The sequence below is a fragment of the Carcharodon carcharias genome, chromosome 5 (genome assembly GCF_017639515.1).
Source record: "Carcharodon carcharias isolate sCarCar2 chromosome 5, sCarCar2.pri, whole genome shotgun sequence".
NCBI lineage: Eukaryota > Metazoa > Chordata > Chondrichthyes > Lamniformes > Lamnidae > Carcharodon > Carcharodon carcharias.
The window spans coordinates 150377531-150393520 of NC_054471.1; the positions used below are offsets into that span (position 1 = coordinate 150377531).

Here is a 15990-nt window from a genome sequence, read left to right on the forward strand (position 1 = left end):
AAAAATAAAATATGTTGATATAAGTAAAGCACAGCATCACCTTGTACAGTTGTACTGCATGCTCATTGGCAATTTAATCAACCCCTCTTCTCCAAAATCATATAATAAGGCATTTGTAGGGCAGTTTTTCTGGTCTCCTAAATGTCACAAATTCTAAAATCAACTTATATATTTTCACCGTATGTGGTGAACTGAAATGTTACCGTACCGGATAAAAGGAACACGGAGGTCATTTAAAGCATGTAGAGCTGCAAATTCTCCATTTCTATCCCACCAATTTTGTGACAACGCCTGAAACTTCTTCATTTCACCAGGTTCCACAGTTGTCTTTGATGTGCTGTACATCCTAGTGCAGTGAAGAAGCAAATCACAGTAAATAATGCATCTCACAACCTCTTCAAAAACTGAAAGTTTTTTTCTTTAACCAGTTGACATTTAATGTTAGATATTATGAATAGGTTTTTGTCGGAAAAGCTTGAAGTGCTTTTCAGGTCAGCATTCCATTTAATCGGCAGCCACTGCCATCATCCTTAAGTTTAGTTCCAGTAGATCATTAACTTAGAGCATGTGATATTTCACAAACAGAGAATGACATTATTGTACACATACAGATAATGAAAGCCATTGCATTCCTGTTAATTTGATAAGTTTAAATATATTTTCTTCTGAAAAAGCAAGGTGCTTGCCTGATCCCCTATGACTAGGCAGAGAGAAATTTTTGAGAACACTTCTTTATTTTGCTATAGCAGATATCAAAGGCAGTGGGGGAAAAAGAGAGCCTCAGAATCCAATCAGCCGGAAGATGGAGCAGGTACAAATAGGCTGAACGGCAGTTTCTCATCCTGATATGAGATTAAAAGAAAGTGTCTGTTTTTCTTAGTGGTAGATGGCATTCTCATTCCAAGTCAGAAGGTTGTGGGTTCATGTTCCACTGCAGCACATAATATTGGCTGATACTCCAGTGCAGTTCTGAGGGTATGCTGCATTACAGCTGCTGCCTCTTGGAAGAAATGCTAAACTGAGGCTCCCTTCACCTGTTCAGGTGGATGTAAAAGATCCCTTTGTATCTTTTCAAAGAAGAACCAGGTGTTCTCCAACTTTCCTAGTCAACATTCAACACCACTGCCCCTGGCCCCGCTGTGGCAGCTTGCTGTACACAAACTGGTTGTTACCTTTCCTAACAAAACAATGACTACACCTCAAAGGTAATTCATTAGATAGGAAGTCTCCTGAGGATGTGAAAGAGACTACAGAAAGCGGAAGGACACAGATCTAAGGTGATTGGCAAAAGAATCAAAGATGTTATGAGAAAAAACCTTTTTACTCCACAAGAGATTATGACAGTGTGGTGGAGGCAGATTCAATTGTAGCTTTCAAAAGGGAATTCGATAAGCACTTGAAGGGAAGAATTGTAGAGGATGGGCAAGTGGGAATAGCTAAATTGTTCTTGCAGTTGCTAGCAGGGGCTTGATGGGCTGAACGACTTCCTTCTGTGTCACTCTATGATTCTAGGCCTTTGATTAAACTTTTGGCCATCTGCCCTAAAGTGGTTCTTTTGCAAATTTTGTTTTATAGCACTTTGGTGAAGATCACTGGGATGTATCATTATGTGAAAGGCAATATATAAATGCAAGTTTTTGTACAAATGCAAGGTTTATTTTGTTACTATTTATGGTTGATTACCTTTGTGACAAAGTCCTTTAGCCTAAAACGCTCCCTGTACTCCTCTCTTCCAGCTTTTTGCTATTCCTTCCAAACTTTACATCTCTAATATTGCTTCAGTCATTGCCCCTACTTCCCACTATTAGCTGCAGGGTTTTTTTTGCCTATATACTTGGAATAGTATCTTAAGGACACGATATAAATATCCAAGCAGTTGTTGAATCCATTAATGTGGGTGACCATGAATCTCACTGAAATTCACTCTCGAAACTTGCCAAAGCTTTTAAAAATGTCTCTTGTGAAATTGCAGCGCATCCTGGTGGTCCTTCAGCAGGGAACGAAATCACAAATATTTATGTGGTCATTTCTCACCGGCTGGCACGCCTGCAGCTGTGAGGTGCCTTCGCGCTGCTATAGCCGCTTGTTCCGGGGGCCGCGCCGTCTGTGCACGGTTGCAGACTCGTGGCTGTTGGCTTTCGGAATCTGGACTCTGCCAGCACCGTGTTCCAATCACAGAACGCAACCGGGACAGCGCGTTCCAGAACCCCAAAAGCGCGCCCAAACTGAGGGCTCCTCCCCGAGCTGCACAACAACAACAACCTTCTCCACATTGCCATCGCCGCCGTTGCTGCAGCTCACTATCGGTGCAACAGATATTGCAGTCCGGCGGAAATACGTGCACCTGACAATTCTATCCAATTTCATCCCCAGATGCGGTGGTTGTACAATTTGCACAGCACGTTACCAGACTGAGTCTGAGACAATTTTAAACTCTTGCGATTAATTACTTAAGATACACTGACTATTAAGTGAGCATTTTGATCCCCGATGAGTTTTTAAAATTATGTACAAGACCATGACTGTTATGCCTTGTCGTTCACAGATGTTCAAAATAAGATACTGCCGGCCGTACTGTGTTTTCCCAGTGCTTTGTGTTGGAGCGTTGGTTGCATCTCGATAAGTTTTAATGAAGTCTTCGTAGTCTGAAATAGGTTAACTTTAAGTCTTCATTAACTACTCTTCATTAACTACCAGAAATATTTACAAATATACAGTAAAGGGTACAAACTAGGAGTTGTTCCCATGCACAGGGTTCTGACCAACATCAAACTGACCCTGGGTGTGGATTATGTGTTGTCTTACATCACTGTGTGGGCGGTACTGCACTGGGTCCTACATTAACCCTATATGTGCCAAACCATTATACTACACCACCACCCCCCCCCCCCCCCCAACCCCTTTCCAGGTCTTTATCCAATGTATTTGGAGTTTACTTCATGTCTTCATTGTTATCACTACCCCACCTCCACACTTCAAGTCCTTGAATTTAAAGGATCAGGAGGTCTGGAGGCCATATTCCATATCTCATTCACACTTCTGTCAGAGGAATGGTACACTCTGTCATTGCTGGTTCTTTCTGTAGGTTTGGAGGTTGAGTTGGCATCTGGGTACCTTTTCATTCTTTTCCATTTTCTTGTGTTGAACCGCATTTGGTTGGTTCAGCTATTGTATTGATCAGGTAGTTACTACTCTAGCTCATTTCTTGCAACATGGATTAACATTGTGTTTGTCTCCTTGTCGCTTCTTTCATTTTTTATGTTGTCATGTGGGTTGTCTCGATGTCCTCCGTGGCTGAGGAAGTGCATTCCTGTGACGAGAAGGTGGTTTAGTGGTACACTCAACCCTCCTTTTCATTGTTGGTCATGGACGGCTGCTACCAGGTTCCAGCATTTTTCATGGCTTTGGCATGCTGGCTGACTCAAAGATTTGTTTGCCACCATACCTTGGTGGCTCCAAAATCATGCCTATGACTGAAAGCGGAATTTCTCTGGGTTCATAGAATAGTGTGTCTATAGTTCGAAGCCAAAGATCTTTTAGTCACAATCCTTTGTCTGACAGGACTGTGACGCTGGCTCCTGTGTCTAATTTGTCTGGCAGAATTTCTGGTCTTGGTCCTAGGAACTCGGTTGCAGGTTGAGCCAATTGAAGATGCAGTAAAGTATTCTTGTATCCTGGGTATCAGTTCATTCCATAGGTGAAATATAGGGTTCTTCCTGGAAATCAGACAAAGAGAGATGGAGATTAGGAGTCACAAATAGCTCTACCTTTGTCCATTGCTGGCTGGTGCAGACTTATCGTCTGCCATCCTTTGTGTTGGCTTTATACGATGCAAGGTGTGTTACATTCCAGGGGGTTTGATGTATTAGCCTTTGTTTGCTTTGTTCACTTTCAATCTGCTCAGAAATTTCCAGAAACCAGCATGTGATCAACTGCAGCCATTTTATCAGCCCAGCAATTGTCTACTTTGAAAAAATGGAAAAGATAATTTTATAAAGTAGCCAGGCTGATGTAGATATATATAAAATTTTCTTCCTGTCTCCTGATGGAACAAGATTCAATGGAGTCTTCTCTTCTGCTGTGGTAAGGAGTTTTAATTTTCTACCCTCAGGTTTGAAAATCTTTCTTTGGAGTTTTTTCCTGACAGTTTTTGCTCAGCGCCTCTGCTTCTGGAGCTTCTTTTCAGGTCAGAGTTTGTCTCAGTCTTCCAGCATTTGGGTTTTTCTCTGCATTTAGTGAGGTTTTGGGATTTTTCCACCAGCTGCCGCCACATCGTGAGGTGTTGGTTACATCTCGGTAGGTTTTAATGAAGTCTTTGTCGTCTGAAGTAGGTTAACTGTAAATCTTTATTAACTACTTGAATTATTTACAAATATACAGTGAAGGATACAAGCCAGGAGCTGTGTCCATGCATAGGTCTGCACATGGATCTGTCCAACACTGACCCTGGGTGTGGGTCATATGCTGTCTTACATTGCTGTGCGTGCGGTACTGTACTCAGTCCCACATTAATCCTATATGTGTCGGATCCTTATACTACACTTTGTTTTTATTTCAGAGCTCCAGCATCCACAGTAATTTGCTTTCATAAAATTAACAATTAACTTTCATAATTAAACTGAACACCTTAAGGGTCTTGTTTAGCTTGTTTTTTTCTCAAAACATTATTCATGACATCACTCAGGTGGTAAAATGTTGTGCCTCTTCTTCTGCACTAAAGCAGCGCACTGCAGTCAGTCTTTGGCTTGACAGTTCTTCTCCTCAAGCTCTGCGTTACAATTCTGCAGCTTATGTTTCTTTCCAACCACTCTATGTGTCTGGCTTCCACCAGTTTCTCAGATTCCTGCTGTGCTCGCTCTGCTTGCCCTTTAGCATTTGTGTTCCCTCTTTTAAAAGCTCCAGCATTTCTCGCGGTTTGTTATCGGTCTCCAGTAAATCATTCTCTGACTGTGATATAGTGGTAACCCGCATCTGCAGTTCACTAAGTTGCTGTCTGAACTCAACATTATCATTCTTTTCTTTTTCAAGTTCCTCTGTTTGAAGTGCATGCTGTTGAGGTTTCGACCTGAAGTTCAGGATCTCCTTCTTGGGTGCTTCTTCTGTTAACATTACAGCTTGCAGTTCCTGTTTCATATGCTGCTTTTCAGCTTGTCACATTATGTCCTGCTCAACCTTCACCATGTTAGGGACTTTATTCTATAGTTGGAACTTTTCATCTCGGAGTGTTGGAAGTTTCTGGAAATCTTCTTCTTTAGCTCCCTGAACTTTCCAAATTAGCTCTTCTTCCTTGTCTGTCAATTGAAGCAAGACTTAGCTACTCCTATACTCAAATCCTTTTGCGATGAAGGCCAACTTATCATTAGCTTTCCTGACTGCTTGCTGCACCTGCATGTTAGCTTTCAGTGACTTATTGACAAGGACACCCAGGTCCTTTTGTACATCTACAGAAGATCTTCCCTGAAAATTTGAAAGAAAAACTTTGTCATGCTACTTTTGCTAGCTTACTGTTCTGGGTCATTTACACCAATACATAAAGAAAACTTGTTGTGCTTAGCAGGATTTGTCTTTTTTCTCCTTTATTCTTTCATGGGATTTGGGCATCGTCAGTAAGGCCAGCATTTGTTGCCCATTCCCATTTGCCTTTGAACTGAGTGGCATGCCACACCATTTCAGAGAGCAATTAAAAGTCAACCACATTGCTGTGGGTCTGGAGTCAAAGTAGGCCAGACTGCGTAAGGACAGCAGATTTCCTTCCCTAAAGGAAATTAGTGAACCAGATGGTTGCTTTACAACAATTGATGATAGTTGTCATGGTCGCCATTACTGAGACTAGCTTTATAATTCCAGATTTTTAAAAATTATTTGAACTGAAATTCCACCAGCTGCTGTGGTGGTGTTTGGGCATTAACCTGAGCCTCTTGGTTACTAAACTATTGACATTAGCACTACACCACCATCTCCCCTGCTACCTTTAGAATTGACTGCCCATTAGGAATGATGGGTATTTCGTTAATCTACTCTTGGTACAGGAATTTTGGCTACAGTACTCTTACTTCAAAAGAAACACATCAGTGAGCTATTAGCTTGTAGACTTAAGATTTCCTTGAGATCTAGGCTAAACTGAATGGATTGGAAGGAAAGAAACAGAGTCTTCTTAGACATTGCTTTTCATTTTGACATTGCAAGGAATCATAAGGGTGTGATTTAAAAACATCTGGGAGGTTGTCAGTAATTACAAGAACCTTTTAGAAAGCAGAGCCCAGCTTTACTATCTTGGTTATTTTTAAACAAAGTAACTGAATTAGTGGATGATGGCAGCCTCACAAAAATTGTATATCTTGATTTTAAGAAAACTTTTGATGAAGTACTAACATAAAAATAACTATTACATTTCAGAATATGGAACTCATGGTCAGATATTATGCAGGATAAGAAATTGGTTGCATTTCCTAGATAGGAAATCTTCAATGGGACAAGGTTATAACTGAAGTCCCCTAAAGTCCTATGTTAGAATGCTGTTCATCAGCTTCATAAACAATTTGGATGAGACCATTTAATTGAACAATTTAGAGATTTTCAGATGACACAAAAGGAACCTGATATTTAGGAATTTAAATGAAATAAGCCTGATCAAATTAGATAGGTTTTGGGAATGGGTCCTTCTCTGACATCCTTCAAGGTGAAAAAAATAGCCTTTTCCATTTGGACCTGTAAAATTCCAGGCATAAGCATACAAAATGAGGTTGCCTGATTAGGGTACAGAGCTGACAGGGACCTGGAGTGATCATATTCAACACAGGGCCACCAGCAAGGCAAGGTAGGGTTTTCGGCTGCTAGATCAGAACAAATTAAAAGTAAAGATACTGAGGGTCTACAAAGCCTCTGTGTGATCACAGATGGACCATTTTTTCAGTTTTTCTCCATCATGCATGGCAGGAGATACTGTGGCCAAAAATATTACCCAAACTTAAATTTCCCATTTTATTTTTATAATTAAAAAAAACCACATTTCTGTTTGCTTCTAAGCAGTTTGAATGCCTGGTGGAAGGAGTTCATATTAAATGGTGTGTACCATGTTTTGACAGTGGTCTTTACAGATCAGATTTTTTTTTCTAGTCCTGTGGCTGCATTTGTAAAATAAATGACTATCATGAAACTCCAACACTTCAAGCAAGTTAAGGATAGGAAAAATTTTTAAAATGCAGCCAGTTAATTCCACACTAGTTAAAAAAATGGAAAAACAGGTGAGCATCAACAAGATTTGCTAATTGTGACTGATGCGAAATATATTTCCACAACTGAAAAGTCTACAGGAAAATTGAGATCATAATCTCTCCTGCAATTGTAGATATGTGAATCAAATTCAAAGGTAAGATAGTTGATTTCAGGTCAATTGGTACCTTTAAAAATAAACTGGATTGATAATGCAAACTGAGGATCATAGAAATATTCAGAATAGATATTTTTCACAGGGGATAGGAAATTAGTGTTCCTTAGACACCCCACAGGTGTGGTATGGCAAACAAGAAGTCTAGGGCAGTGTCATCATACACAAATCATATCTCACTCTACCATTATATTAACTCAGGACCGATTCTTTGCAATTTGATGAGAGGTCTAGGAGATCATGCTTGGAGTAGCACCAGGCATACGTAAAATGAGGTGCCAACCTGAAGAAGCTACTACACCGGACTAGTAGTTATACTGTTGGACAGAGCATTACACAAGAAATCATAGGAGCTTGTTACAAAGGGAATGTAATATTGTGGGGAACTTGAATCTTCATATAGACTGGGACAATCAAATTGGCAAGAGTGGTCTAGAATATATCAGTTTGTAGAATGTGTTTGTGACAATTTCTTGGACCAATACATTTTGGAGCCAATTGCAGGAGAAATTATGATCTCAATTTTCCTGTAGACTTTTCAGTTGTGGAAATATATTTTGCATCAGTCACAATTAGTATTATTAGATCTAGAATTGTGTAATGAAGCAAGGTTAATTAGTACTGTTGTAGTTAAAGACCCACTAGGAAATAGTGATCATAATACCATTGAATTCCAGGTTAATTTTGAAAGTGACTTACTCCAATTACAAACAAGAATCTGCCAATTACATAATTTTGAGGGGAGAACTGGCTAGGGTAAGTTGGGTAAATAGACTAAAAGGTATGGCTGTTAATGAACAGTGGGAAACATTTAAAGAAACAATTCAAAATGTTCAACAAGAATACATTCTATGGAAAAACAAAAACTCAGCAAGACAGACCCGCCCATGGCTCATTCAGGAAGTTATGGATAGTCAGCAGTTCTGGCAGCATCTCTGGAGAGAGAAACAGAGTTAAAGTTTCGAGTCCAAGTTTCATTCCAGAAATATACGGTAACCTGGGGGCCAAAAAGAGTGAGGAACTTAGGGAAATTAATATTAGCAGTGAAAAAGTATTGGAAAAACTTAAGGGACTAAATGCAACAAATCCCTGGCGCCTGACAGCCTACCTAGGGCTCTAAAGGAGATAGCTGCAGAGATAATGGATGCACTGGTTATGATTTTCCTGAATTCACTGCATTCGGGAATTCCATCAAATTGGAAGTTGGCAAATGTTACTCCATTTTTCAAGGATGGAGGGAGAGAGAAAACAGGGAACTACAGACCAGTTAGCCGAAAATCAGTTGTTGGAAAAATGCTGGAATCTATTATTAAGGAAGAGTTAACATTCCACTTAGAAAACCAAAGTATGATTAGAACAAGTCAACATAGTCTTACTAAAAGGAAATCCTGTTTAACAAATTTATTGGAGTTTTTTGAGAATGTAACCAGTAAGGTAGATAAGAGGACCAGAAGATGTAGTATATCTGGATTTCCAAAAGGCTTTCGATAAGGTGTCACACAAAAAGTTAATGGGCAAGATAAGTGTGCATGGAGTTGCAGGTAATATTAGCATGGATAGAAGATTAGTTAACAGAGAGGGAGAAAGCAGAGGTTTAGCATAATTGGGGCTTTTTCAAGTTGGCAGGCAGTGAAGAGAGGAGCGCCACAAGGATCAGTGATGGGGCCTTAGCTACTTACAAGCTTTATTATGAAGAGACATAAGATTAATGTATCTAAGTTTGCTGATGGTACAAAGCTAGGTGGAAAGGAAAGCTGTGGGGAGGACACAGGCTGCAAAGAGATATAGACAGGTTGAGTGGGCAACAAAATGACGGATGTAAAGTGTGAACTTATTCACTTGGTCGGAAGAAGAGCTGAATATTTAAAGGGTGAGAATTTTCTAAGTGTGGATGTTCAAAGACACTTGGGCGTGCTCATTAAAGGAATGTATAAAGTTACACAGGTACAGCAAGCAATTAGGAAGGCAAATGGCATGTAGGCCTTTATTGCAAAGGGTTTGGAGTACAGTAATAAAGAAATCTTGCCACATTTGTGCATAGTTTTGGTGAGACATAGAAAATAGGAGCAGGAGTAGTCCATTCGGCCCTTCAAACCTGATCCACCATTCATTATGATCATAGCTGATCATCCAACTCAATAACCTGTTCCCGCTTTCTACCCATATCCTTTGATCCCTTTCGCCCCAAGAGCTATATCTAACTCCTTCTTGAAAACATACAATGTTTTGGCATCAACTACTTTCTGTGGTAGCCAATTCCACAGGCTCACCACTCTCTGGGTGAAGAAATTTCTCCTCATCTTGGTCCACGTCGGGAATACTGTTTGCAGTTTTTGTGTCCACATTTCAGAAAAGATATACTTGCGTTGGAGGCAGTACAGCGAATATTCATTAATATTGGACCTTGGGACAAGGGGGTTGTCCTAAGATGAGAGGTTGAGCAAATTGGGTGCATTCTCTCTGGAGTTTAGAAAAATGAGAGGCAATCTTACTGAAACATACAAGATTCTGAAACGGCTTGAGAGGGTAGACTCAGAGATTGTTTCTCCTTGTCGGGATAAAGTCTCAGAATAAGGGGCTGATCATTTATGACTGAGATGAGGGGAAATTACTTCACTCAAAGGGTTGTGAATCTTTGGAATTGTCTGCCCCAGGGTGTTGTGGCTGCTCCATCACTTAATAAATTTATGGCTAGGATAGATGCATTTTTGATCTCATGGAACCAAGGGATATGGGGAATGGGCAGGAAAGTGGAGTGGAAGGCCAAGATCTAGCCATGATCATATTGAATGGTGGAGCAGGCTCAAAGAGCCATATGGTCTACTTCTGCTCCTACTTCTTGCATACTTGTGACATGCATATTAAAAAAACAGAAGCAACATGTTACAGGGGAGGCAGTGGCAAAGTGGTATTGTCACTGTATACTGGGTGAGAAATCCAGGAACCCAGGGTAATGCTCTAGGGACCCAACCTTGAATCCCACCACAGCAGATGGTAGAACTTGAATTCAATAAGTACCTGGAATTAAAAGTCTAATTATGACCATGAAACCATTGTCAATTGTTGTAAAAACTCATATCTGGTTCACTGACGTCCTTTAGGGAAGAAAATCTGCCGTCCTTACCTAGTCTGTGACTCCAGATCTGCAGCAATGTAGTTGACTCTTAATTGCCTTCTGAAATGGCCTAGCAAGCCACTCAGTTGCATCAAACCGCTAAAAGCAAGTCAATAAGGAATGAAACTGAACCGACCACCTGGCATCGACCTAAGCACCAGAAACAAACTCAGCTCTGTCGCCCCTGCAAAGCCCTCCAAAATTGGGAGAGATGTCTGACAGATGAGTAAAGCAACAGCCTGACATAATCACACACATGGAATCATACCTTACAGATAATGTCCCAGACAGTAGAGGTGGTGGCACAATGGTAAACAGTCGGGAGGGAGTTGCCCTGGGAGTTCGCAACATTGACTCCGGACCCCAAGATGTCTCATGGCACCAGGTCAAACATGGGCAAGGAACCCTCCTGCTGATTACTACGTACTGCCCCACCTCAGCTGATGCATTAGTACTCCTCCATGTAGAATAAATCTTAGAGGAAGCACTGAGGGTGGCAAGGGCACAGATGAACTTTGGGTGGGGGACTTAAGTCCATAACCAAGAGTGGCTCAGTAGCACCACTACAGACCAAACTGGCCAAGTCTAAAAGGACATAGTTGCTAGATTGGGTCTGCGGCAGGTGGTAAGGGAACCAACAAGAGGGAAAAACATACTTGATCTCATCCCCACCAACCTGCCTGCTGATGTATCTGTCCATGACAGTATCGGTAGGAGTGAACACCGCACAGTCCTTGTGGAGGCAAAGTCCTGTCTTCACATTGATGACACCTTCCATCGTGTTATGTGGCACTACCACCATGCTAAACGAGATAGATTTTGAACAGGCCTAACAGCTCAACTATGAAGCACTCTAGGCCATCAGCCACAATCTGTAACCTTATGGCCCAGCATATCCCCCACTCTACCATTATCAACAAGTCAGATCAACCCTGGATCATTGAAGAATGCAGGGGGGCATGCCAGGAACAACACTAGGCACACCTAAAAATGAGACATCAACCTGGCAAAGCTACAACACAGGACTACTTGCATGCCAAACAGCATAAGCAGCAGGGGATAGACAGAGATAAGCGATCCCACAATTAATGGATCAGATCGAAGCTTTGCAGTCCTACCACATCTTGTTGTGAATGCTGGTGGACAATTAAACAACTCACTGGAGGAGGTGGTGGTTCCACAAATAGCCCCATCCTCAATGATTGTGGAGCCCAGCACATCAGTGCAAAAGGCTGAAGCATTTGCAACAATCTTCAGCCAAAAGTGCTATCTGGCTGATCCATTTCAGCCTCCTCCAGAGGTCCCCAACATCACAAGTGCCAGTCTTCAGTCAATTTGATTTACTCCACGTGATATCATGAAACAGCTGAAGGCACTGGATACTGCAAAGGCTATGGGCCCTGACAATATTCCTGCAATAGTACTGAAGACTTGTGCTCTAGAACTTGCCCCACCCCTAGCCAAGATGTTCCAGTTTCGCTACAATGCTGGCATCTACCCAGCAATGTGGAAAATTGCCCAGGTATGTCCTGTACAAAAAAAGCAGGATAAATCGAACCTGGCCAATTACCACCCCATAAGTCTACTCTCGATCATCAGTAAAGTGATGGAAGGGGTCATCAGCAATACTGTCAAGCGGCACTTGCTTAACAATAACCTACTCACTGATGCTCAGTTTGGGTTCCGCCGGGGTCACTCAGCTCCTGACCTCATTACAGCTTTGGTTCAAACATGGATAAAAGAGCTGAACTTGAAGTGAGGAGAGAGTGACTGTCCTTGATATCAAAGCAGCATTTGACCAAGTGTGGTGTCAAGGAGCCAATGGAAATCATGAAGGGGGGGGGGGGGGGGGCATACTCGGGTACAATTCTCCACTGGTTGGAGTCGTACCTAGCACAAAGGAAGATAGTTGTGGTTGTTGGAGGTAAATCATCTCAGCTCCAGGACATCACTGCAGGCATTCCTCAGGGTAGTGTCCTTGGCCCGGCCATCTTCAACTGCTTCATCAATGACCTTCCTTCCATCATAAGGACAGGAGTGGGGATGCTTGCTGATGATTATATAATGTTCAGCACCATTAATGACTCTTCGGATAGTGAAGCAGTCCATGTCCAAGTGCATCAAACCTGGACAATTTCCAGGCTTGGGCTGACAAGTGACAAGTAGCATTAATGCCACAAAAGTGCCAGGCAAAGACCATCTCCAACTCCATTGCCCCATGACATTCAATGGCATTATCATCACTGAATCCCCCACTATCAACATCCTGGGAGTTACCATTGACCAGAAACTGAATTGGACTAGCCACATAAATACTAAGGCTACATGAGCAGGTCAGTGGCCAGGAATCCTGCGGTGATTAACTCACCTCCTAATTCCCCAAAGTCTGTCCACCATCTACAAGACACAGGTCAGGAGCGTGATGACTGCAGCTCCAACATTCAAGCTTGATACCATCCAGGACAAAGCAGCCCATTTGATTGGCACCCCATCCACATTCACCCCCTCCACCACCGACACACACTGACAGCACTGTGTACCATCTACAAAGTGCACTGCAGGAACTCACCTAGGCTCCTTAGACAGCGCCCTCCAAACCCATGACCACTGCCATCTGGAAGGACAAGGGCAGCAGACAGATGGGGACATCATCACCTGGACGTCCCCTCCAAGTCATTCACCATCCTGACTTGGAAATATATCTCCGTCCCTTCACTGACGCAGGGTCAAAATCCTGGAACTCTCTCCTTAACAGCACTGTGGGTTACCCACAGCACATGGACTGCAGTGGTTCATGAATGCAGCTCACCGCCGCTTTCTCAAGCACAATTAGAGATAGGCAATAAATGCTGGCCTAGCTAGCAATGCCCACATCCCATGAACGAATAAAAAAGAATGTTCCCCTTAGCCATGACATAAGATTACGTGTGCTAAATAGCAGAAAGAGCATGTTTTAGAACGTGCTATGTGATACCATTGCCAAAAGATCAGATTAAAGGTTTGCAGTCCTGCAGCATCCAATTCTGAATGAGGCAATTTAAAAACTAACATGAAGAGGACGCTCCACAAACATCTCCGTCCCCAATGATGGCAGAGCCCACCACATAGGTCATGAACTGGGAATAATGAAAACTTCACATGATGAAATCTTAGGCAATCACCCAACGAGTATGTAAGCTTTCAATAGGTGTAGCACATACATATAGTGTAAATAATATAGGTTAATCAAAACGATTAATATGTATCAAGTCGACTAATATGTTAAATTTACATGAAGATTCACCATCTTCCATAACCTAATATAGGAATACTAATGCTACATATGCAGCCATACATGTAAGATTATTGAAAATTGACTAATTATTTTTGTAATTGATAGATCACTCCACCAGGTTATTTTTATTCTGCAGTTGGGACAGATGACCCGATCCTTCACAGAACACAGGAAAACCAATTTGTGATCATCTTTCGAATAGCTTTGAGATTAACGTCCAAGTTTTTTTTTTAAATTGATTTACGGAATGTGGGTGCTGCTGGCTATGCCAGCATTTATTGCCCACCCCTAATTGCCCTTAAGGTGGTGATGGTGAGCTGCCTTCTTGAACCTCTGCGGCCCATTCAATGTACGTAAACCCACAGTGCTATTAGGGAGTTTTCCAGGAATTTGACCCAGCTTCAGTGAAGTAATGGTAATATATTTCTAAGTCAGGGTGGTGAGTGTCTTGGAGGGGAACTTCCAGGTGGTGGTGTTCCCTTGTGTCTGCTGCCCCGATCTTCTAAATGGTAGTGGTCATGGGTTTGGAAGGTGCTAAGGAACCTTGGTGCGTTCCTGCAGTGCATCTTGTAGAAAGTACACATTGCTGCCACTGCATTGGTGATGGAGGAGGAGGAAGAAGTGAATGTTGTGGATGGGGTACCAATTAAGCAGGCTGCTTTGTCCTGGATTGTATCAAGCTTCTTTAATATTGTTGGAGCTGCACTTATCCAGGCAAGTGGAGAATATTCCATCGCACTCCTGACCTGTGCCTTGTGGACAAATTGGGGAGTCAGGAGGTGAGTTACTTGCCGCAGGATTCCTGGCCTGATCTGCTCTTGTAGCCACAGTATTTATATGTACAGTTCTGTTTCAGGTCAATGGTAACCTCCAGGATGTTGGTAGTGAGGGATTCAGCGATGCTAATGCCATTGAACATCAAGGGGAATGGTTAGATTCTCTTGTTGGAGATAGTCATTGCTTGGCACTAGGGTGATACAATATAGCACTGCTTCATAGGATACATTTTGGTTTTCCTCCATGCCAGTCGGGCTGATTTTTGTACCACATCCTTTCCTATAGTCATGGCTTAACAAAAAGGAAAAGTTAAAGGGAGAGGTTCAAACATTTACATGCCTTCTTGTAACCAACCTTATACGGTCACTCTCTTTAAAGGAGTAGCTTTCTTCTATTCAATATATTCTTGCAAGTAATCATGCAGCACATTTTTATTATACTACATAGACAGATTATCAAGTTTTCTATCCCAACTACCAACAAATATTTCAGTCTAAGCTGCAATATATAAAATGTACAAAATAAACCAATAGATCATCCAAAAATAAAACTGGTTAACTAATTGTATTTTAATTGCAGCCTTGATAAATAGCTCCCATTCATATGATGCAAAGGGTCAGAAGCCAAAATTGAGGAGGAAGTACATGGAAAAATTAAATGGAAATTGTGAACTATAATGAAGCAAAGCCAGAATTTGTTAATTTGGATGATGTTCATAAATCAATATTCATGATCTTTAATGTTATTTGAAACCTTTGTAACATACCCAGTCATCTGTTGAAACTCTGCTTAAAAGAATACATCCTCACAAAACCCTTTCATGAATTGCAGATCTTTTAGCATGTTTGTCATAAAAAGCTTAGTGGTTTTAAATGGTTAATGCTTACAGGTCCACAATAACTGAACAAATTGTTTTCTTTTTCATTGCAAAAGATTCCACATTTTATGAATTGCATTTGCAATTCTGTCCATTTTCATATGGAAAATACAAACTAATAGCTCCAAGATTACTGTATGAACAGTTAAATTAGCATATACACAAATGCTATGCACAAAGTAAATGTTTATTCAGGTCCCTAGAGGATCTAATGTTATTCATAATTTAAATTTACCACTTAAATTCAAGTCATTGGTCAGTATTCCTGTTCCCCAGATTTTAGTTGAGTACTGGGCTAGATGTGTTAATAAATCTTCTTTGGCTTCTTCTACTTTAAAATAGATTATTAAAAGTCATTTTGACTTTTGACTCACCATGAGCAATACCTCAGGGGATCTGCCTTCTTTACAGTGGAATATACTAATTTGTGTTTGGCATTTTGAAAAGTTTTGGAAGCAAGATATGACTGAAGTTTATGATTTCAGGGATGGCAGATGTTACCCCTTTTCAGAATATTTGGGTATTATTCCTATCAAGTGTATGCAAAAAATGTTTTCTCA

The 15990-nt window shown here is 41.3% G+C and overlaps 1 protein-coding gene across 3 annotated transcripts in view; it reads right to left on the bottom strand.

The window, feature by feature from the left end:
- The window catches only part of coq3 (coenzyme Q3 methyltransferase), a 28677-nt gene that overhangs the window by 10583 nt on the left and 2104 nt on the right, over positions 1 to 15990 (bottom strand). Inside the window, exons 1-2 of one of the 3 annotated variants that reach the window (XM_041187179.1) lie at positions 2035 to 2311; positions 209 to 346 (exon numbers count right to left, since the gene is read on the bottom strand). In XM_041187179.1, the coding sequence (XP_041043113.1) occupies positions 209 to 346; positions 2035 to 2279 (383 nt within the window). In that variant the 5' untranslated portion in view covers positions 2280 to 2311. Of the gene's footprint in view, positions 1 to 208; positions 347 to 1683; positions 1996 to 2034; positions 2312 to 15990 lie in introns of those variants that run through there. The other 2 variants (XM_041187181.1, XM_041187180.1) reach the window with 2 other exon arrangements.